Source organism: Oryctolagus cuniculus, chromosome 21, assembly GCF_964237555.1.
Source record: "Oryctolagus cuniculus chromosome 21, mOryCun1.1, whole genome shotgun sequence".
Lineage (NCBI taxonomy): Eukaryota > Metazoa > Chordata > Mammalia > Lagomorpha > Leporidae > Oryctolagus > Oryctolagus cuniculus.
This window is the reverse complement of record NC_091452.1, coordinates 517,613-540,744: the sequence shown is the minus strand read 5'-3', so window position 1 is coordinate 540,744 and position 23,132 is coordinate 517,613. Positions and strand designations below refer to the sequence as shown.

The 23,132-nt window shown below is 46.2% G+C and overlaps 1 protein-coding gene across 10 annotated transcripts in view; it reads left to right on the top strand.

The window, feature by feature from the left end:
- The window catches only part of LOC103345523 (zinc finger protein 10), a 67,833-nt gene extending 47,907 nt beyond the window's left edge, over positions 1 to 19,926 (top strand). For all 10 annotated transcript variants that reach the window (XM_070065694.1, XM_070065693.1, XM_070065692.1 and 7 more), the window contains 4 exons: positions 2,344 to 2,435; positions 9,505 to 9,631; positions 10,304 to 10,399; positions 16,562 to 19,926. In XM_070065694.1, coding sequence (XP_069921795.1) covers positions 2,344 to 2,435; positions 9,505 to 9,631; positions 10,304 to 10,399; positions 16,562 to 18,045 — 1,799 coding nt within the window. In that variant the 3' untranslated portion in view covers positions 18,046 to 19,926. The remainder of the gene's footprint in view (positions 1 to 2,343; positions 2,436 to 9,504; positions 9,632 to 10,303; positions 10,400 to 16,561) is intronic.
- The last annotated feature ends 3,206 nt before the right edge of the window (positions 19,927 to 23,132 follow it).

Here is a 23,132-nt window from a genome sequence, read left to right as displayed (position 1 = left end):
TTCCAAGTCGTCTCTAAATCATTAGGCCAAACACCTGCCCCCGAATGCCTTTGATCTTGTGTACATTATAGAATTGTCCTTGCCTTTCTTAGATGTGCCTTGTCTTATTGGGAAGATTACTGGATTTGATAGCCCAGGAATGCCATCTCTCTCTTTTGTTTCCAACACAGCAGTGACCAAATAGGAAGATGGGGTCTAAGCTCTCCATTGTGGGTTTTTTTTTTTTGATAGGCAGAGTGGACAGTGAGAGAGAGAGACAGAAAGAAAGGTCTTCCTTTGCCGTTGGTTCACCCTCCAATGGCCGCAGTGGCTGGCGTGCTGTGGCCGGCACACCGTGCTGATCCGATGGCAGGAGCCAGGTACTTATCCTGGTCTCCCATGGGGTGCAGGGCCCAAGCACCTGGGCCATCCTCCACTGCACTCCCTGGCCACAGCAGAGAGCTGGCCTGGAAGAGGGGCAACCGGGACAGAATCCGGCGCCCCGACCGGGACTAGAACCCGGTGTGCTGGTGCCGCAAGGCGGAGGATTAGCCTAGTGAGCTGCGGCGCCAGCCCTAAGCTCTCCATTGTAACCCAGGAAAAGGGCACTGATCCCTAAAGGCCAAGATTGATGCTGTTGCTGTGCCCAACACAGGAAGAAGTGCTGGATGTCATTTGGTGGAGAATCTGAAATAGCTTTCCTTTGTGGAGTTGCATTTTTCTGTTACCATTAAATGAACTGCACCCACCTTAAGGCTCAGAGTCTCTTAACATTCTCGCCTATGGGGGCTGTCACATCACGGTGCTCCTGCCCTCTCCTCTGAAACTCTCCTGCCCTCTCTTCTGTTACTTCCTGTCCTCCTAGCTCCTTTGTATCTATAGTCTCCGTACACCTTTGAAGTTCCCCTCAAATCAGCCCTTTCCTTCAGTGTCTCTGCCTGTGTTCCAAAACTAGGTCCGGTTGCTGACTGGATGAATCTCTTAGAAGCCTTACTTTCCTTGATATGGAGCGCAAACCAGGTTTTTGTTCCGCTCACTGTAGTCCTCTTCCTCTGTCTCCCTCAATAGAGAGTGTTGCTGGAGAAAATCACAGCTGACAGATGCTCTGTCCACAGCCTCCACTTGTCTTTGTCAGCTGCTTTTGCTAATCCATTGCTGCATGACTCAATCCTTTATCACTGTCCTCGAAGATCTCAACAGCTGTTGTTCCTCTCACTGTTAGCATACAGCCTTGCTTTCTATTTTGGGAACATTTTTGTTGAAATGCCTGTTGACTTGGCATCGCAACTGTCTATCTTCCAGGAGGAGGTGGGAGAGAATGAGTATCCTCCTCCTCTTGTACAAGCTGATCCCTTAATTGCAGCTTCTGACCCATCCCCTCCCTCTCTCCTCCTGGCGCTCCAACCTTCTGGGCTGTTCTTCCTTCCTCAGCCTACAAACAAACAGATCTCCGCTTTGACCCCACCATCTCTTCTAGCTCTGCCCTGGTTTTCCTTCTTTCTCTACCTCCAAACTTCTCATCCTCATCATGGAGTTTGTTTCTTCTCTTTGCCAGTGTATTGAAATTGGTCTCCCTAAATCATTAGTGAACCCTTATCTAACCAGCCCAATAAATTTCAAAACTTAATTGATTAACTCTATTTTGATCATGCTCACCTTGAAATTCCCTCTACTATATCTTTTCATTGTCTAGTCATTCTCTCTGCTGCCTTTGTTGGCATCTGTTTCTCTTCCATTTGAAAGACAGAGTCACAGAGAGGTCTTCCACCCACTGGTTCACTCCCCAAATGGCCACAAAGACCAGGGCTGAGCTGATCCAAAACTAGGAGCAAGGAGCTTCTCCCAGGTCTTCCATGTAGGTGCAGAGGCTGGAGCACTTGGGCCAACCTCTGCTGCCAGGTACATTAGCAAGGAACTGGATCAGAAGTGGAACAGCTGGGACTGGAGCCAGTGCCCACATGGGATTCCAGCATTGTGGGCTGTGGTTTAACCCACGTTGCCACAGTTCTGGCAGAGCACTTGTTTTCTTATCTCTAATGTAAGGATAGTACATAATGATAAGTTTGTTTCCTCAAAGGCGGGGAGTGGGACGGGGTGGGTATTTGTAGTGGTGGGTGTACATCCATTAAATTCCAAGTGGAATTTAGCCTGGAAGCCTAGAGATTAAGGGGAGAGGTATAATTTCTGTACTCTTTTCTTCCTGGTCTTGGGGGGTTTCAGACATTGTGGGTTTATTTGAGGAATATCTCTGATGTTCTGTGTGGTGGGTGTCTGTGTCATACAGAGCTGGTCTGAGAGTTCATGCTGGCAGTTTAGAGCATCTCCCCTTCATCACAAACTTCTCTCCTGTTTCTTTTTCCCCAGCTTCACCTTCTCAGGATTCTCCTGTTATTCAAGAAAGTGCCATCAAGGACAAGAAGGGCATGGAAGCTGAATGGCTAAGTGCCCAGTCCCAGGTAAGTTGGGCTGCTCTTTGTTTTCCAACTAAGAATCCCATTTTGCTTACAACTTAAGAAATTTTATCTCTGATTCTCTCTTTTGAGAGATTGGGACCATTTTGTTTACTATATTTATAGTTTCATTTCCTTTACTGCAAAAGAACCCAGGTTTAACACTAATATGGGTGGGAGTCAAGTGAAGTGGTATCAAGGACTCTTAGTGAAATGTTGCTTCATCCACAAAAAGAAATTGTATCAGGTTTCTTCCAAAGAAGATGAGAGAACTGGGGATACTGGTGCCTCTTGAGAGTTTTTCTGGTCCCTGGCTGTGGTGCTGGCTGTGCTAATTCCTCCACAGGGAGCCTCTGTTTGGAGGAGCTTAGGGACAGGTTATGTCATTACCAAAAGGTTAACTCCTACCAAGAGGAAGGAGCTCCAACAGAACCTTTGGGCGCAGAGTGACTTGGGCACATCAAGAGTGGCAAGCTTTGCCCCCTTGTACCCTGTTCAGCTCCTCCTTCTGCAGGGTCTTTCCTGCAGGTCTGGTAAGCAGATTGAGTGCAGCTGAGATTCCCTGGCCTGATATTCCTTGGTCTGTCTGAAGGGCTTGGCCTCACACTGGAGTTTCTGGACAGGTGTTTGGTGTGTGCCTTTAACACAAGGAGATTTAAATATTTTTAAGATTCAGGAGAAACTTTGTTTAATGACATTTAATGCTAGGGCTGATGTTGTGGCATAATGGTTTAAGCCACTGCCTGCAACACTGCATCCCATGTGGGCACTGGTTCAAGTCCTGGCTGTTCCAATTCCCATCCAGCTCCCTGCTAATGCACCTGGGAAAGCAGCAGAAGACGGCCCAAGTCTTTGGGCCCCTGCACGCATGTGGGAGACCCAGAAGAAGCTCCTGGCTCCTGACTTTGGCTTGGCCCAGCCCTGGCTGTTGCAGCCATTGCGGGAGTGAACCAGCAGATGGAATGTCATGCGCTCGCTCTTTCTCTCCTTCTCTCTGTAGCTTTGCCTTTCAATTAAATAAAAGAAATTGTTAAAAATTAAGATGACTTGTGATTGTCCAAATGAATTTTAGAGAAGTGGGTTTGTGAAGGACCTGAGTATTTTTGTTTGTTTTTAAGATTGAAAGGCAAAACAACAGAGAGTCGGGGGCGGAGAGAGATCTTTCCATCCACTGGTTCACTCCGCAAATGGCCACAACAGCCGGAACTGGGGCAAGCTGAAGCCAGGAGCCTAAAACCTTCATCCTGGTCTTCCACATGGGTGTCAGGGAAGCAAGTACTTGAGCCATCTTCTGACGCCTTCCCAGTCAGATTAACAGGAAGTTGATTGGACATGGAGCAGCCAGGACTCCAGTTGGCTCTCCAGAATGTGATGCCAGCATTGTAAGTGACAGCTTAACCCTCTGTACCATAGTGCTGGCCCAAAGACCCAGATTTTTATTTGAAGAATCAGTTCATCACAGGTAACAGGGCTGAGCAGAACTGAAACAAATACCAAGAAATAATTGGCAAGGTAGAGCTGATGAGCTTGACAAGGAGGTGAGCAAGTTTTCTGGCTTCTATACTGTGTGAATGTATGTATAAGACTCTGAGGTGGATGGTGCGTTACAGTTAAAGGAACTAACATGGTGAAGTTAAAGAAACAAGCATCATTCAACACAAAATCTAATGTGTCCGAGCTAAGTTCAGGTCTGCCTGGTTTAAACCAAGTTCTTAACTAGTGTCTCACACTTCAGTGGTGACACTGTCCACTGCTTTGTCTCTGTTCCTGCTAAAGGTACAGTGTATTTCCTACAGGAATGCTAAAAGCACCAGTCCGTAAATCAGATGACCAGTTATGTTAAAAATGGTAGCTTTCAGCGAGAGACAAGACGGTGAATGTGTCAAGGACCCCAGAGGAGAGCAGTGGGGACACCTGAGTACTATGAGAATGAGGTGGGTGAATGGTTCCATTGCCACCAGGTCATAAGGGGCAGGGTAAGTCCTGGAGAGCAGACACATGATTCATGGAGACTGTTACTGTCTGTCATGGGAATGCACCGCTCCCACCACCGCCATATTTGGCATATCCAGCTGGCCATCTCCCTTAGTGAAATAAAGGCAGAGGTAAGGGAACCCTTCCTGGAAAAAGAACAAGTAGAAGATATCTTGGAAGAAAAAAGATACCTAGTTTGTAAAATCTGAAAATTCCTTCAAAAATGTTTTGTGTTTGGCAGAGTTCTTTCCTTCTAGTATATAGCTGTGTGATTTCTGATAAATGCACATAGTTGGGTAACCCCCATTTGAATCAACATAGAGAGTAGATCCATTCCCCCCAGACTCCCCACATGTGACCTCTCTATTGTTGGGCTTCTGTCTTTGCCCCTCACCTCTGGTGACCACTCATTCCTCTCCAGTCCGCTGGTTCACTCTCCAATTGGCTGCAACAGACAGGGCAGAGGCAGGCTGAAACCAAGAGCCAGGAGCTTCCTCCAGGTCCTCCACATGAGTGCAGGGGCCCAAACATTTGGGCCATCCTCTGCTGCTTTACCCAGAAATCTACTTAGCAGCACAAAGGGCCAGCATTGTGGCATACAGGGTGAAGCTGTGACCACGATGCTGGGGTCCCACATGGCACCAGCTTGTGTCCTGGCTGCTCCGCTTGAGACCCAGCTCCCTGTTAGTGTGCCAAGGAGAGCAGAAGACCTCTCTAACTCTGAGAGAAGTGGGGAGAGAGAGGTCTTCCATCTACTGATTTACTCCCCAAATGGCCACAGTAGCTGGTGCTATACCAGGCTGAAGCCAGGAGCCAGGAGCTTCATTTGGGTCCCACACTTGGGCCATCCTCTGTTGCTTCCCCAGGTGTGTTAGCAGGGAGCTGGATCAGAAGTGGAGCAGCCAGGATGTGAACCAGTGCCTCTATGGAATGCAGGCGCTGCAGGTGGCGGGTTAACCCGCTATGCCACAGCACTAGCGCCAATTAAACAAATCTTAAGACAATAAGTAAAAATGCTTATGATAGTTCTTAACCTAAGATTTCACTTTGGACTTGTTCTTGAGTAGACCAGATCCCTCAAAATAAATACTCCTAGAATAAATTCTCGTCTGTCCTCTTGCATTGCTCCAGTGCTGTTAACCTAAACTCCCTTGCTTTTGATTTTTGTTTGTTTGTTTTGAAAGAATAGAGATTTGCCTAATTCATGGCTGTGGAGACCGGGAAGTCCAACAGCGTGACGCTGGCATCTGTTCCACATTGGATAGGAGCTTGCCTGGGAGCAGAGGTCCATTCGGCATCTGGTACCCACACTGGTCTCCTGTGCTCTGCCCCTGGTGCAGCCGGCCCTTCCTGATGAGAGATGCTGGGGCATTTCTCTCTCCTCTGTGCAGGTGACGGTTTGAGTGGTGAAGAGACAGCGACAGTGTCAAAGCCTTTCTCCTGGACCTTGCCAGGGTTATCAAAGGCTCCATTTGTGGTATCTGTACCATCTCAAAGCGAGATGCTCAAATCCCACAAAAGAGGTGCAGCGTTTAAGAAGGGTAAGCAGCGACCTAGCACAGAGGAGAGCCCAGAGTGTGGGACGGAAATGGGAGTGAGCACTTGCTGTTAGAGTTTTCCGTGGTGTGCTTGGAATGGTGCAGTATTCTGGTTCAGTCTCCTCCTGTGTGATCGAGTGTTGCTTCCTGTGCTTCAGTCAGCAACAGCCTGCAGCACTGGGATCCATCACTACACAGAGATGTTTGGTCATGGGTGGAATTCTTTCTCATGTCAATTTTCAGTACTCTTTGGGTGCTCCCCTGTTCGTGCTCAGCAAAGTTATGAATGCTGCTTGGTTTCAGGATATAGCTGACCGGCATGTGACGTATCAGGGAGGGAGTCTCACCACTTCCCTAGTGTGAGCGAAATCATTGCTGACTGCCCTTCAACCTGTAGCTGCACGGTCCTTTCTCATCCAGGAGATGTCTGTGAGTCTCTTTCCCATCTTTTTTTTTCAAGATTTTATTTATTTGAGAGGTAGACTTACAGGCAGAGAGAAAGATCTTCCTTCTGATGGTTCATTCCCCTAACGGCCATAACTGCTGGAGCAGGGCTGATCAGAAACCAAGAGCTTCCTTTGGGTCTCCCAAGCCGATGCAGGGACCCAAGCACTTGAGCCATCTTCCACTGATTTCCCAGGCCATAGCAGAGAGCTGGCTTGGAAGAGGAGCAGCCAGGACATGAACCGGTGGACGTACAGGGATGCCAGCACCACAGGCGGAGGCTTAGCCCGCTATGCCACAGCACTGGCCCCTTCCTACCTGTCTTGTTGGTCAGCTGGTTAGTCTCCTGCATATGTCCCTTCTCTACTGCCTGTTTTGCTTTGAATATCGCTGGTGCAGTAAAGGAACTGAAATGCACCAGTGGATGTCTAACAGAAAGGAACTGGCCTTGCTACTTTGGATTTGGCTTCCCTTACAGCAGTGCAGTCCTTGTACAACAGTGGGTGCCTCTTCTCAATCCTCTTTGCTTTATCCAGTATCAGTGCTGATGACGCGAAGACCCCTGGAAAAGCTTATCTTTTCCAGTTGCACCTCTTCTCCTTGGTGAAGCGACAGACTTCCGCAAGACAGTCTCTCCACAGTCTGCTGTGAGCAGCTCAGCCTCTGCAGAGAAGTTCTCTTTACCATGTCCGTCTCCGCCAAACTGCAGGCTGCTGAGGGCCACTGAGTCACCTGCCATCAGTGGGCATGATGGGATCGGAAGGAGGCCAGGGCAGCTTGCTCTGACCAACTCCCTGACTGGGGAAGGCAGGACTCACTCTGCCAAGGGCCCTCTGCATGTTTCTTCTTTCTGAGGAGCTGGAATTTTTGCCTCTGGTGCACACAAAGCAGAATTTTCTTAATCCAGGGTGTAGATTTTTAACACCCCAGTGGGTTTGAAAGGACCACAGACAGGGTTTTCTGCAGCTATTTTCTAGCATTTGCCAGCCCCTTGGACTGACTTGAATATTTGGTGTTTTTTTTTGGTGTGTGTTTGACCCTCCCACCTCTGGCCTTCCTGCTTTCTACCACCCTTGGATGAATGGGATTTGTAATTCTAACTGTTGTGTTTTGTGGATTTGTTATTTTTATTGTGTTTCTAGGAAGCACATGCATTGGACGTGGGAGGTAAAAGAGAATCTCTGTTGCTCCTGCTAACTCTCTTTATAGCCATCACTGTTTCTTTAAGGTTTTATTTATTTATCTGAGAGGTAGAATTACAGACAGTGAGAGGGAGAGAAAGAGAGAAAAGTCTTCCATTCACTGGTTCACTCCCAAGTGGGCACAACGGACGGAGCTGGGCTTATCTGAAGCCAGGAGCCAGGAGCTTCTTTTGGGTCTCCCACACGGGTGCAGGGACCCAAGCACTTGGTCCATCTCCTACTGCTTTCGAAGGGCGTAGCAGAGCAGGATCGGAAGTGGAGCAGCTGGGACTACACTAGTGTCTATATGGGATGCCATTGCCACAGGTGGAGGATTAACCTGCTACGCTACAGTGGCGGCCCCACCATCATTGTTTCTTATTTGAGGTTAAGTTTTGTCTTTCTTGCTCCACTGTAATAATTAATAGATAGGCAGAAGAAGCAGAGGATGGATAGATAGATATGGATAGAAAAGACAGATGGATAGATAGAATAGGTAGTCTGCAGAGATGGGACAGGAGGAGGAAAGACCTTACAGCCAGGTCTGTTGGGTTTTGAGGAGTGGTTTTCTTTCTTCCCCTTGAAGGAGACTGCTTTTTTCATGGTGCTTTGAAAACTCCCTGGCTGTGAGGAGGTAACAGTTCTAGACAAGTGGCACCACAACACAAAATGCTCGGAGAGCTTGAACTTTTCAACTCTGGAGGACTGGAATGCACTGTTAGCCACTGCCGGGTCTGTCTGCTATTTCAGGGAATGCTGCGTGCTGCGAATAGGAACTGAAAGGGTAAACTTGCTATACCCATGAAACCTGTGATTGGTTGGCGTTTTCCTGCCATTTTAAGAGAAATAATATGTGTGAGGAGATGGGGCAGCTGTCAGACCACTTGTACGCTTTAAAATAAAAAAGTCATAATGAGGCCGGCGATGTGGCTCACTAGGCTAATCCTCCGCCTTGCAGTGCCGGCACACCGGATTCTAGTCCCGGTCGGGGCGCCGGATTCTGTCCCAGTTGCCCCTCTTCCAGGCCAGCTCTCTGCTGTGGCCAGGGAGTGCAGTGGAGGATGGCCCAAGTCCTTGGGTCCTGCACCCCATGGGAGGGTGAACCAACGGCAAAAGGAAGACCTTTCTCTCTGTCTTCTCTCTGTCTCTCTCTCTCTCTCACTCACTGTCCACTCTGCCTGTCCAAAAAAAAAAAAAAGTCATAATGAAATGTGAGCTGGTTTCCCACCCAAGGAAAAAAAAATAGCCTTCCTGCTGCACCGTAATGTGGCAGAGGGCATCACAAGGCAAGGCAGAGCCAGTGTGCTAACTTGTGTTTTCCTTCCTCTTCATCATTTCTTTTTATTTTTTAAAAAGGCTTTATTTATTTATTTGAGAGGTAGAGTTACAGAGGGAGAAACAGAGAGAGAGATCTTTATCCACTGGTTCACTCCCTAAATGTCTGCAATGGCCAGAGCTGGGCTGATCTGAGGTCAGGAGCCAGGAGCTTCTTCCAGGTCTCCCAGGTCTGGGCCATCTTCCACTGCTTTCCCAGGCCATCAGCAGGCACCTGGATCGGAAGAGGAGCAGCTGGGACACGAACCAGCACCCACGTGGGACGCTGTTGCTGCAGGTGGAGGCTTAGTGTACTGAACCACAGCACCAGCTGCCATTCTTTTTATTATTTTTAAAATTTATTGACTTGAAAGGCAGAGTTACACAGAAAGAGTGAGGTATCTTCCACCTGCTGGTTTACTCCCCAGACATTACCAGGGAGCTGGATTGGAAGTGGAGTGGCTAAGACTCAAACTAGCACTCATAGGAAATTTCCTTATCACAAATAGCGGCCTAACCGGCTGTGCCGCAGTACTGGCTCTGACTTCCCTTCTTGTCAGGACTCAGGAGAGGAAAGCCAGATAACACAGCTGACTCAATACAAAATTTATTCTGACGTTACAGACACTGGTGACCTTCAAGGATGTGCTTGTGGACTTCACCAAGGAGGAGTGGAAGCTGCTGGACACGGTTCAGCAGATGATATACAAGGATGTGATGTTGGAAAACTATAAGAACCTGCTTTCCTTGGGTAAGAGTAACCTCTGCTTTTCCTTTTTTTTATTTTAAAAAGACTTATTTATTTGAAAGGCAGAATGATAGGAGAGACGGAGAGACAGAAGGAGATCCTCCACCTGCTGGTTCACTCTCCAAATGACCATGATGGTTGAGATTGGGCCAGACTGAAGCCAGGAGACAGGAGCTTTTTCTGGGTCTCCCACTTGGGTGCAGGAGCCCAAGCAGTTGGGCCATTCTCCCTGCTTTTCCATGCACATTCGTAGGGAGCTGGATCAGAAGTGGAGCAGCTGGGATTGGCATTCTGATATAGGATGCTGGTGTTGCAGGTGGTGGCTTAATCCACTGTGCCATGTCAGCCCCTCTGACCTCTGCTTTTGAAGATAAACTTACCCTGGTGGTTTTGGTTCCTGATCAAAACATAAAGCATAATTTAGGGTATGAGCTTGGGGTTCTGTGACCTAATTTCTTTGAGGCATGGAATAGCATTTTTCTACTACTTTTGTGGAAATGTTAATTATTTTTCAAGATAAGTTTCCTTTTCTTGCTCTGCATCCTCACATATTTAATTTTTCAGACCCTCTGTGGTACTCTGAGAGGGTTGGATACTTTACTCTGGGATCCTTCTTCATGTCAGCCCTGAGCTTCCCCAACTCTTACCCAGTTCTTTGTCTTTTCCTGGGAACAGGGCATCCACTTCCTAAGCCAGACGTGATCCTTCGGTTGGAGAAAGGGGAAGAGCCCTGGCTGGTGGAGAGAGGGTTTCGTTGCAAGGCTCATTCAGGTAAGGACCAGACAAGAGTTGCCCTGGGCAGTAGACCAGATGACCCATGAGGGGCCGAACTGCTGCAGATAGTGACCCGTTTTCCACACGGGTCCTTGTTTCTGAAGAGACTGAGTTTTTCTGCCTTCTCTGTCCACAGTGCCAGTCTTCCTTCTGCAGTCCAGTCACACTGCGTTTGCAGTCAGGCGCTCAGGTGTCTTACTGCTTCATTAAAATTACCTTCTTATTGATATGCTCTGTTCCAGCCCTGTTCATGTTGCTTTTCTCATTATTACCACGGACTCGAGCATCTCCATTCTCTAATTTATCACAGAATCATTGTCTTTGCTACTTTTCTTTTTCATGTTGACCCTTCCTATAGGCTCAGTTCTCTGACAGGAGATGGGAGTCTGTCACCTGCCACTATCCTGAGATTGTTTTCTGCTGGTTAGAAAACCCAGGGCTGCCAAACTCCTTGTTGGCTTACCTGTCCGTCCTTCCCAGAAGTGCAATTCTCAAAAATACCTGATTCCCTCACTGTGCTCTAGTTATTTGTCTTTCATTCCATTCATTCCTGTTTCATTTTAATGTTAATATTTACAAGGTGCACATTGTAATTTTGTTTCCAAAGACAATTCCTTCTCCCTCTTTACCTGTGTATAAGGAAATATTTACAGGGGAGATTGTCTTCCATGGTAAAAAATAGAAAATTTTCTTTCAGCTTCCCACTCCTTTATTCTCTGTAAGTGTTACTTTCTCTGACCTTTTTACCCAAGTGCAATATTCCAATATGTTCCTTTTTTTAAAAGATTCATTTATTTATTTGAAAGAGTTAGCGAGAGAGGGAAGACGGAGATCTTCCATCCACTGGTTCACTCCCCAAATGACTGCAATGGCCAGGGCTGGTCCAGGCTTAAGCCAGGAGCCAGGAGTTTCCTCTGGGTATCCCATGTGTGTACAGGGGCCCAAGCATCTGAGCCACCTGCTGCTGCTGTCCCAGGCACATTAGCAGGGAGCTGGTTCAGAACTGGATCAGATGGGACTTGAACCAGCGCCCATATGGAATGCCAGTGCTGCAGATGGCAGCTTAACCTGCTGTGCTGCAGTGCCAGTCCCGACATCTTCCTTCTTAGCCATCTTAGGTGCTATGGTCTAAATCAGTGCAAATAACCTCTTTCTTACCATGTAGAATGGGCAGGACACTTAGCATTGATTCCATGCAGGCTAATATGGGACTGTAGCCTCCCAAGTCCAGTGCAGTGCAGTTCCAGCAGAACAACCTGCAGGCATGTTTCTGTTCCTCCAGTACCTAGTATACACACGTATCAGGCATTTCACCGAGTCTTGGGATTTGAGTGTGATCTCAGTTCTCTTTTTCACTATGGAACCTTTAGTGACTCCTCATTGAGTAGAAGTCCTTTCTTTTTCTGACCTTCCACTTAGTTTAAGTGTGTACTCAGAAGTATCATGAACTGTTTTTGACTTTCTAATAATTCACTTGTTAGATGCTTGTAAAAAATATCATGTCTTGGGGCTGGTGCTGTGGCGTAATGGGTAAAGCCGCCGCCTGCAATGCCTGTATCCCATATGGGCGTTGGTTCGACTCCCTGCTGCTCTACTTCCCATCCAGCTTTCTGCTGCGGCCTGGGAAAGCAGTGGACAATGGCCTGAGTCCTTGGGCCCCTGCGCCTGCATGGGAGACCCAGAAGCTCCTGGCTCCTGCCTTCAGATCGGCGCAGCTCCAGCCATTGCAGCCAATTAGGGAGTGAACCAGCGGATGGAAGACCTCTCTCTCTCTTTCTCTCTCTCTCTTTCTCTGCCTCTCCTTCTCTCTCTATGTAACTCTGACTTTAAATTAAAATAAATAATTCTTAAAAAAAAAAAAAAAGAAAAAAATCATGTCTCAAGGTCTTTAAAAAAAAGCTGTTAAGAACTTGATCATCAGTAGGGCTGGTGCTGTGGCGCAGTGGGTTAATACCTTGGTCTGAAGTGCTGGCATCTCATATGGGCATCGGTTCGAGACCTGGCTGCTCCACTTCTGGTCCAGCTCTCTGCTGTGGCCTGGGAAAGCAGTAGAAGATGGCCCAAGTCCTTGGGCCCCTGCATCCACGTGAGAGACCCAGAAGAAGCTCCTGGCTCCTGGCTTTGGATTGGTGCAGCTCCGGTCATTGGTGGCCATTTGGGGAGTGAACCAGAGGATGTAAGACACCTCTCTCTCTTTCTCTCTCTCTCTCTCTCTCTCTGCCTCTCCTTTCTGTATTACTCTGACTTTCAAATAAATCAGTCTTTAAAAAAAAAAAAAGAACTTGATCATCAGTTGCTTTGGGACTGTGAGAGGATAGGTTATTCTGTTTTCCTTCTTTTAATAAAGGAAAATACTCCATTTATATGCACTAATACTTTTCCTGTCTTTACTAAGTTCTCCATCCTCACACAAATGTTAATTTTAGAATCTTCCAGTGGCATCTATAGTTTAAAAATCTTCGTAGTGTTCTCTGTGCCTTCGGTGAAGGCAAACTGAGGAAAAGGTGATGTATTTCCTATCATAAATCAATATGGGGCAGGCACCTGATACAGCAAGTTGGGATGCCCACATCCCATCATCCAAGCGCCTTGGTTTGAGTGTCAGCTTCACTTACACTTCCAGCTTCCTGCTAACGCACCCTGGGGAAAGAACGAATAATGATGCCGCTGGATCCCTGTGACTCACTGGGAGACCCAGATTGAGTTCTCAGCTCCTGGCTTTAGCCTGACCCAACCCAGGTAGTTTTGGGGATTTAGGGAGGGAATGGCCCAGCAGATAGGAAATCTCTGTCTCTCTGGCTTTCAAATAAAAAGAAAATGCAGTGGGGAGAAACTAGGAAATAACAAAGTTGTGAATGAAAATTAAGACCAAAGGGAGGGGCTGGCGCTGTGGCGCAGCGGGTTAAAACCTGGCCTGAAGCACCAGCATTCCATGTGGGTGCCAGTTTGAGACCCGGCTGCTCCACTTCCGATCCTGTGGGAGACCCGGAAGAAGCTCCTGGCTCCTGGCTTTGGATCGGCGCAGCTCCAGCCATTGCAGCCAATGGGGGAGTGAACCAGCAGATGGAAGACCTCTCTCTCTTTCTCTGCCTCTCCTCTCTCTGTGTGTAACTCTGACTTTCAAAAAAAAAAAAAAAAAAAAAGACTAAGGGGATACATTTATTGGCTTCCTCCTTTCTGCCAGTTGATGCCACTGAGGAAGCATTATCAAAGTCTGTTTTCCCACTGCTGTCATGTTTAAGTCATCGTCTAAAGAATCGAAACAGCTGCAGAAGCTTGTCATCTGAGCTCATCTTTGAAACAGTCAGTGAGCATGGGAGGAGCTGTCCTGAGCAACAGGAATGTTTACAGATGGTGGTGATGAGACCTGGGGGCTTTGAGCACCATGGAGGAAGTGGATGCAGCTGTGGGCACAAGACCACATAAGGTAACAGAAGAGTTGTAGAACCAAGAAGGACTGCATGAAAATAAGATTATGCAAGACTAACTGTGAAAAAGATCTTGGTTGATGGCATTAAAGAAGAGCATCACCTCAGAGATTATTTCAAGCAGTATGGGAAAACTGAAGTGACTGAGATAATGACTGACCCAGGCACTGACAAGAGGGGCTTTGCTTTGATGACCCTGACTCTGGATAAGATTTTCACTTAAAATACCGTCCTGTAAATGGTCACAGTTGTGAATGGCGGAAGTCCCTGTTGAAGCAGGAGATGGCAGGTGCTTGATCTACTCCAACAAGTTGAAGTGGGGGCCAGCATTGTGACATTGTGGGTTGAGATGATGGCAGCATCCCATATGGGCACCTGTTCTAATTTTCAGGCTGCGCCACTTCTCAGTCCAGCTCCTTGCTAATGCGCCTGGGAAAGCAGCAGAAGATGGCCCAAATACTTGGGCCTCTACTCACATGGGAGACCTGGATTAAGTTCCTGGTTTGGGCCTAGCTGCTGTGATCATTTTGAGGAGTGAACCAGAGGAGGGAAGTTCTGTTTCTCTCTCTCTCTCTTTTTTTTAAGATTTTAACTCTCTGAGATACAGAGAGAATGAGAGGCAGAGAGAGAGAGAGAGAGAGAGAGAGGTCTTCCATCCGCTGGTTCACTCCCCAATTGGCTGCCATGGCTGGAGCTGTGCCGATCCGAAGCCGGGAGCCAGGAGCTGCTTCTGGGTCTCCTACACGGGTGCAGGGGCCCAAGGACTTGGGCCGTTTTCTGCTTTCCCAGGCTGTAGCAGAGAGCTGGATCAGAAGTGGAGCAGCCGGGAGTCGAACCAGCACCCATAAGGGATGCTGGCACTGCAGGCGACAGCTTTTCCTGCTACGCTACAGTGCTGGCCCCTGTCTCCCTTTCTGTCCTTGTAACTCTGCCTTTAAAATAAGTAAATAAATCTTAACAGGAGGTAGAAGAGGATCTGGAAGCTTGTGGTCATGGAGGTGGTTTTGGTGGCAATGACAACTTTCATCGTGGAGGAAATGTCTGTGGTTATGGCCTTGGCAGCAGCCAAGATGGTGGTGGATATGGTGGCGGTGGGGATGGTTACAATGGATTTGGTAATGGTGGAAGTGGTTTTGAAGGTGATGAAAGGTACAGTGATTTTGGCAGTTACAACACTCAGTCTTGTCTTTTTTAAGATTTATTTAAAAGGCAGAGTTACAGAGAGGCAGAGACACAGAGAGAGAGTGATCAATTTTCCATCCATTGATTCACTCCCCAAATGGCCACAGTGGCTGGAGCTGGGATGATCTGAAGCCAGGAGCCAGGAGCATCTTCTTGGACTCCCACGTGGGTTCAGGGCCCCAAGCATTTGGGCCATCTTCTGCTGCTTTCCGAGGCCACAGCAGAGAGCTGGATTGGAAGTGGAGCAACTGGGTCTTGAACCAGCGCCTGTGTGGGATGCTGGCATTGCAGGTGGTAGCTTTACCGGCCCCACAGCAATCAGTCTTTAAATTTTGAAACATTGGAGGCAGAAGCTCTGGCCCTTATGGTGGTTGTGGGGCCAGTAGTTTGCCAAACCATCCCATGTAATCAAGGTGGCTATGGTGGTTGTAACAGTAGCTGTGGTAGTGGCAGGTTTTTAATGGCTGCCAGAAAACAAAACTTAGCCAAGTCCGGTGTTGGCAGGTTCTCACTGCTACAAGAGAAACATGTTTTAAACAATACTCACGTGTATGGACAAAACTCTAGTCCATTTGTGTGACTAATTGTGTAACTGATTATTTTAGTTTCTGTTCTGTGGAATGCATTCCAACAAAGGAGGTTTTAATGCAGTTTTTTTTTTTTTTGCACTCATGCTGTTGATTACTAAATGCGATAGTCTGATCATGACACTGAATAAATGTGTATTAAAAAAAAATGAAAAATTAGGACTAAGGTGGGGTTGTACAAAGAAGTCACAGGACCTGGCCTGGCCCAGGGATTTTTTACCAGGTGTACTAGTTTCCTAGGGCTGATATAACAACACACATGTTGAGCATTGCTAATCCAGAAAGCTGAAAGAATACCAAACCCAAAACTTTTTGATCTTGTATATTAATGTTTGGACGAGAAAGTGGGAGTACAGTCCTTTCTGTGGAATTCTTACTGCCACCTGCACGGCTGACTGTCATTATCACATTTGTCATGTTCAGTCCTCTGCTTCTTTGTACTTTCTGTTCCTTTTATGTACTGTCTAGCCCAGTGCCTTTGTGTTTCCTCTTCCCTTTGTCATTCTCTATTGAGGGTATAAAGCCATATTTGAAAATAATTCCACATGTGTCTTACAGTCTTCGTCTGCATGTACATCTTTCCATTCTCACCTTAATATGTAGTTATGCCGCGGCTCACTTGGCTAATCCTCCGCCTTGCGGCACCAGCACACTGGGTTCTAATCCCGGTCGGGGTGCCAGATTCTGTCCTGGTTGCTCCTCTTCCAGGCCAGCTCTCTGCTGTGGCCCAGGAGTGCAGTGGAGGATGGCCCAAGTCCTTGGGCCCTGCACCCCATGGGAGACCAGGAGAAGCATCTGGCTCCTGCCATCAGATCAGCGCAGCGTGCCAACCGCAGCAGCCGTTGCGGGGTGAACCAACGGAAAAGGAAGACCTTTCTGTCTGTCTGTCTCTCTCTCTCACTGTCCACTCTGCCTGTCAAAAAAAAAAAAAAGTAGTTACACAAAACTTTTTTTTTTTTCAGATTCTGAGACTGAAGTTGAAATTAAATCATCAGTTTCCAGTAGGAACATTTCTAAAGATGAACAATGCTGTGACATTAAGATGGAAGGAACATCGGGGAATGATCTCTGGTATTTATCATTAGAAGAAGTCTGGAAGTGTGAAGACCAGGTGGACAGATATCAGCAAAACCAAGAGAGACATTTGAGGCAGGTAGCATTCACCCAGAAGAAATTACTTTCTCAGGAAAGAGTGTGTGAAAGTGGTAAATATGGAGGAAGTTGTCTTCTTCCTGCTCAGCTAGTACTGAGGGAGTATTTCCATAGACGTGACTCAAATCCTAAAAGTTTAAAACGTGATTTAGTTTGTAGTGATCATCAGGAAAGCCCTGCAGGTCACAGTGATGAATGTGGTCAAACCTTCTGTCAAAACATTCATCTTATGCAGTTTGCAAGAACTCACACAGGAGAGAAAGCTTACGAATGTGCTAAGGATAATTCTCTGAACCACGGTACATCTCTTGGTATAACGAAGGTCATACATAGAGAGAAACCCTATGAATGTAAGCAATGTGGGAAATGCTTCAGCTGGCGCTCTAATCTTACCAGGCACCAGCTTATTCATACTGGAGAGAAACCCTATGAATGTAAAGAATGTGGGAAGTCTTTCAGCCGCAGCTCTCACCTCATTGGACATCAAAAGACTCATACTGGTGAGGAACCTTATGAATGTAAAGAATGTGGAAAATCCTTTAGCTGGTTGTCTCACCTTGTTACCCACCAGAGAACTCACACCGGAGACAAACTGTACACCTGTAACCAGTGTGGGAAATCTTTTGTTCATAGCTCTAGGCTTATTAGGCACCAGAGAACTCATACTGGAGAGAAACCCTATGAATGTCCTGAATGTGGCAAATCTTTCAGACAGAGCACACATCTCCTTCTGCATCAGAGAACTCACGTGAGAGTGAGGCCCTATGAATGTAATGAATGCGGGAAGTCGTACAGCCAGAGATCTCACCTTGTTGTGCATCACAGAATTCACACTGGGCTAAAACCTTTTGAGTGTAAAGATTGTGGGAAATGCTTTAGTCGAAGCTCTCACCTTTTCTCTCACCAGAGGATCCACACTGGAGAGAAACCATATGAATGCCACGATTGTGGGAAATCCTTCAGCCAGAGTTCTGCCCTTATTGTACATCAAAGAATTCATACTGGAGAAAAACCATACGAATGTTGTCAGTGTGGGAAAGCCTTCATCCGGAAGAATGACCTCATTAAGCATCAGAGAATTCATGTTGGAGAAGAGACCTATAAATGTAACCAGTGTGGCATTATCTTCAGCCAGAATTCTCCATTTATAGTACATCAAATATCTCATACTGGAGAGCGGTTCTTAACATGTAATCAGTGTGGAACAGCACTTATTAACAGCTCTAACCTTATTAGATACCGGAGAAATCATATTAGAGAAAATACCAATATCATGAATATAGAAGACTCATAAGGAGCGATCACTTCATTCTGTGGTGCTCATCATCTGAAGTGAGGCTGTACAAAGGGGGTCCATGTGGAAGTGCTTTGAAACTTGTCACTACCCTGTTGCACACTAGAGAGTTGGTCTTGGAGAGGGGAACTATACAAATATTTCAGTACAAAAATATATCAGATTTTCTTCTTTCCACAAATTCCTACTAAAGTAATTGGGATGGGAATGTTCTTGACCAAACTTGAAGTTCTACAGCCTGAGAAGGAACCAGTAAGTAGGTGAACTGTTGAAATACAACACACTGCATTATCTTATTCAATAAGGCAAATGAAAAAATATGCTACTGAAGAGGGAGTGTTGCTGAGAATTAATAAATTAATGACTGTTACTGCACTAAGAAAAGGAAAAGTAGTAATCCAGTGAATTAGTATGACATTGGTTACTGGATTGTGCCTCTCTTCCTGGGATACTTAGTGCTTAGTATGTTTTAGGTGTCTTGTATAAACTACATTTTGATTAGAAGCATGGGAAATGCTTACAAAATAACTTAAACATTTTGGGGAGTGGACATTTGGCATAGCAGTTAAGACTCCAATTGGGCTACCCACATCCTGTATCAAAGTGCCTGGCTCTTCTCCCAGTTCCAGCTTCGTATTGTGCACACCCTGAGAAGCTAGGGCTGATGGTTCAAGTAGCTGGGTCCCTGCCATTCGTGTGGGAGATCTGGATTGAGTTCCTGACTCCAGAGGATTGAACCAACACATGGAATCTCTTCCCACCTCTCAAATATATGTGCATGTGAGCGAGAATTCAAAGTATAGAGAAATGAACGGAATTGATGAGATTACAAATTTCCTGGGCTAGTGTTGATGTGATGATTTTAAGACATTTTCAAATACTCAAAAGGTTATCTAGTATTGTCTATGCTATTAAGGACTCTTGAGGACCAGCTGCTGGCAGACTTTCCTTTTCTAAGTTGTCTGGGGTCACAGAGTTCCAGTCTGAGACCTGGTGTGAAAGGATCTTGAAGCATAGAGGGGTATTCGGCATGTGGATGGATCAGGGAGAGTCTCAGTTTGAGTGGGATTTGGTGCTTGAGAGTCTCTGTCCAAAGACATCCTTTCTCTCAAGGAATTCTTATATTTATGAAGGAAACATGGTCTGAGAGCATAGACCTGAGTTGAAATACTCAGGTTTCAATCCCACCTCTGTACCCAACTAGATGCTGGGCATGCTGCTTAGTTTACCTGTGCCTCACTGAAACTTCCCATAAATTAGACAATAATTATACTTACTCATATGATTGTGGTGGGAGTAATAAATGACTAGAGCTCAGATTAGTACCTGATACATAGAATGACATTATAATTAGTAGCTGCACTGGTGGATATTGCCCCAGCCCAGTGTCTGTCATTTCATTTAAACTTGCTTGCATACTTTTGTGTACTTTTTTTGTGCTTTCTCGCTTCCAATCGTACATGGTTTTCCCTTTTGCCTAAATCATAATTTGGGAAAATCATTGACAAATAGTGATGTCTGATTTCATTTTTGAGGAACAGTAAACAACTTTGAATACTGTCTGTAAAACTGACCTGTTTGTATGAGGTTTTTCCATTCTAGGTAGAGGATCCTGATCTTCAGGAAGAGGATCTGTTGTAACTTTATTTCAGTGAATGAATCTCCTGTGTAGGGACTGAGCATGATTTGCCATTTTTCTAGCATATGTACTGTATGTTCATTAAATGTTGAATGATAAATGAATAGTGTTACTGCTTCCTGGAAAGAAATCTTGATAGATCACCCAGGAAAAATTTAGAAATGGTGGCTGGGATCATGAGCTATAAGGTTGTGATGAGGCCCTCTAACTCATACTCTCAGTAAAGATGGTATCTTGAAAAATGTTCAGAAACCTGGGATTACTGAAGAGCAAGAAAAAGTCTGCGGCGCCAAATGAATGCTAGTACCACTGGTGGTAGTTGGTGATCTTTGTAAGGTATCCATGTGCTAAGTCATTTCATGTTTAATTTCACATGTCAACCGTATGAGGAAATTTATGTTCCCAATTCTGTATCAAAGGAAATTAGATTTTGGGAATTTTTAGTAATTTGTTCAAATTCACATAACTAGTTAGTGGTGGAGCTTCATTTGAAAACTAGACTTTTGTGGCAGAGATCCAATAACTTAGGGCCTGGCACTTCATAGGGTCTTAGAAAATTAGCTACCCTCAGGTAAAGAAACTACTACTCACTGAGACCTCCCTCAGTGTCCTCTGTCTCCCTTCTTACAGTTATTGTAGAATAATGCATCCTAAAAATGGCATGTTGAGGGGCCTCTGTTGTGATGCAGCAAGTTGAGCCAGCAGCTGCAATGCCGACATAGGTTGGAGTGCCAGTGCTGGCTGCTCTGCTTACAATCCAGCTCCCTGCCAGTGTACCTAGGAAAGCAACAGAAGGTAGCCCAAGTGTTTGAGTGTCTGCCACCCACATGGGTGGCTCCTGCTGGGTCCTGTCTTCAGCCTGGCCCAGCCCAAATGTAGCCGCTTTGGGGGGTGAACCAGTGGATGGAGGCTCTCTCTCTTGTCTTTGTCTCCCTCTCTGTAATTCTGCCTCCCAAATAAGTATATTTTAAATACTAATTTAAAAAAATACATTGAAGTGTAAATCAGAATCTAAGTGGAACTGAAAAAATTTTTAAATGACATGCTAAAGTATAAAAAAATCTAAGAAGGTGAATTACGCTGAACAAATGACATGGCTTCTGATTAAATGCACCATCTCATTTATAAATTTCTTTCAGTTCTATTCCTCTGTTTTAACAAAATGACCCAAAGTTGAACAGTAAGAAGTGGACGAGCTGAGGTTCAAACCTGAATCACTGGCTTTATTTCTGCGTTCTGCTGTTCTTTGCTGCTACACCTGGTTAAGGAGCTTGGCAGTTACCCTGAAGATAATGGAAAGGCAGAGGAATTTAAAGCAGGGTCCTAACATCAGTTATCAATGCCATAGGCACATGTGCAGTCCAAGTATTTTAACATTCATCCTTGTGTAATGCACACATTGATTTTACTATGTGTCTTGTGCTGTCCAGGCATAAAGTTAGTCTTAGAATGACTTAGAGACATGCCTATCTTTTCATAAAATCCTGGCCTGTTTATTTCCAGAACTCCAGTACTCCCATTGCCAACTCACTGGAAACCTGATCTAAAATGGTAGCAGTAATCCTAGTAAAGAACATGTAGGGGCCAGCATTGTGGTGCAGCAGGTGAAGCAATGGCCAGAGCTGGGCTGATCTGAAACCAGGAGCTTCTTCCGGGTCTCCCACGTGGGTGCAGGGGCCCAAGGACTTGGGCCATCTTCTACTGCTTTCCCAGGCCATAGCAGAGAGCTGGATCAGAAGTGGTGCAGCTAGGTCTTGAACCAGCACCCATATGGGATACTGGCACTGCAGGCTGAGGCTTTGCCTGCTACATCACAGTGCTGGCCCTAATTAAAAAAAAAAAAAATTGGGAGGAAAAAATAAGAACTGGAATCTAAAGGCAAGAGAAAAGTGATAGATTTTGGCTATAAGACGTGCATGTATTTAATGCCACTAAAAATTAAGGTCAGGGCAGGTGTCTGATTCAATGGTTGAGAGACTGCTTGGGACTCCGGCATGTCATTATCAGAGTGCCTGGATTCGAGTCTTGGCTCTGCTTCTGAGGTCAGTTTCCTGCTAATCTCATTCTGGGAGGCAGCAGGTGATGGTTCAAGTACTTGGGTCCCTGCCACCCATGTGGGAGACCAAGATTGAGTGTCCATCTCCTGGCTTCAGCCTACACCAGCCTTAGTTGCTGTGGGCATTTGGCGAGAGAACTGGCAGTGGAAAGATGAAGATACATAGATACAGATATATAGATATAAGGGCTGGGTCCTGCAGTGTGGCATAATGGGTAAAGCTGCTCTCTGCAGTGGTGCATCCCATGTAGGCACTTGTTTGAATCTCAGCTGCTTCACTTCTGATCCAGCTCTCTACGAATGCACCTGGGAAAACAGCAGAAGATGGCCCAATTCCCTGGACCCCTGCACCCGTGTGGAGACTCAGAAGAAGCTCCTGGCTCCTGGCTTTGGATTGATGTAACACCTTGACAGTAGGGTTCCATTTTGGAGAACCTGAGACTCCATTCTGGGAAGGTGCCCCCCCAACACCGTGAGACCCTGGTCTGAAATTATGATCTAAAACAGTCGGACAATAGCAGTCCACTACATCACACTTGGCAGAGCATAGAAACCCCCTAGCATGATCGCTCAAGCTACACCTGGGTTAATGATAAAAATGTAATTTGTCTATGTCCTACATATGATTAAAACCAATACCTGGATTAATGTCAAGGTTATAATTGGAATTAAGATTGTAACTCGTATTGTCAAGATTATAATTGATACTAGTTTTGCATAGGTTTTAGGTCAGCTTGACCCCAGTGACCATGTATTTGCCCAATCCTAGCAACCATATATTCCCCTCCCGATTTTGTGTTTTTTTTTTTTTTTTTTTTTTTGCCTTTATAAACCCTGTTGCTTTGGGCTTCAGGGTCGAGAGTTCTTTAGGGCATGAGCCCACTCTCCACCGCCAGCAATAAAGGACCATCAGATTTTATCAATGTGTGGTGCCCCTTTGTTTACACTTGCTCAGGTACAACAGGACTGGCTCAGCAGCATCCATTGTGGCCATTTGGGGAGTGAACCAGTGGGTGGAAGATTCCCCCCCACCCCCCGGCCCCATCTCTCTCTCTGGCTCTTTCAAATACAATTAAATATTAAGGCCGGCGCCGCGGCTCACTAGGCTAATCCTCCGCCTTGCGGCGCCGGCATACCGGGTTCTAATCCCGGTCAGGGCGCTGGATTCTGTCCCGGTTGCTCCTCTTCTAGGCCAGCTCTCTGCTGTGGCCCGGGAGTGCAGTGGAGGATGGCCCAAATGCTTGGGCCCTGCACCCCATGGGAGACCACGGTGGCCATTGGAGGGTGAACCAACGGCAAGGGAAGACCTTTCTCTCCGTCTCTCTCACTGTCCACTCTGCCTGTCAAAAAAAAAAAAAATTGAATACATTTTATGTACATAAAATTTGACAT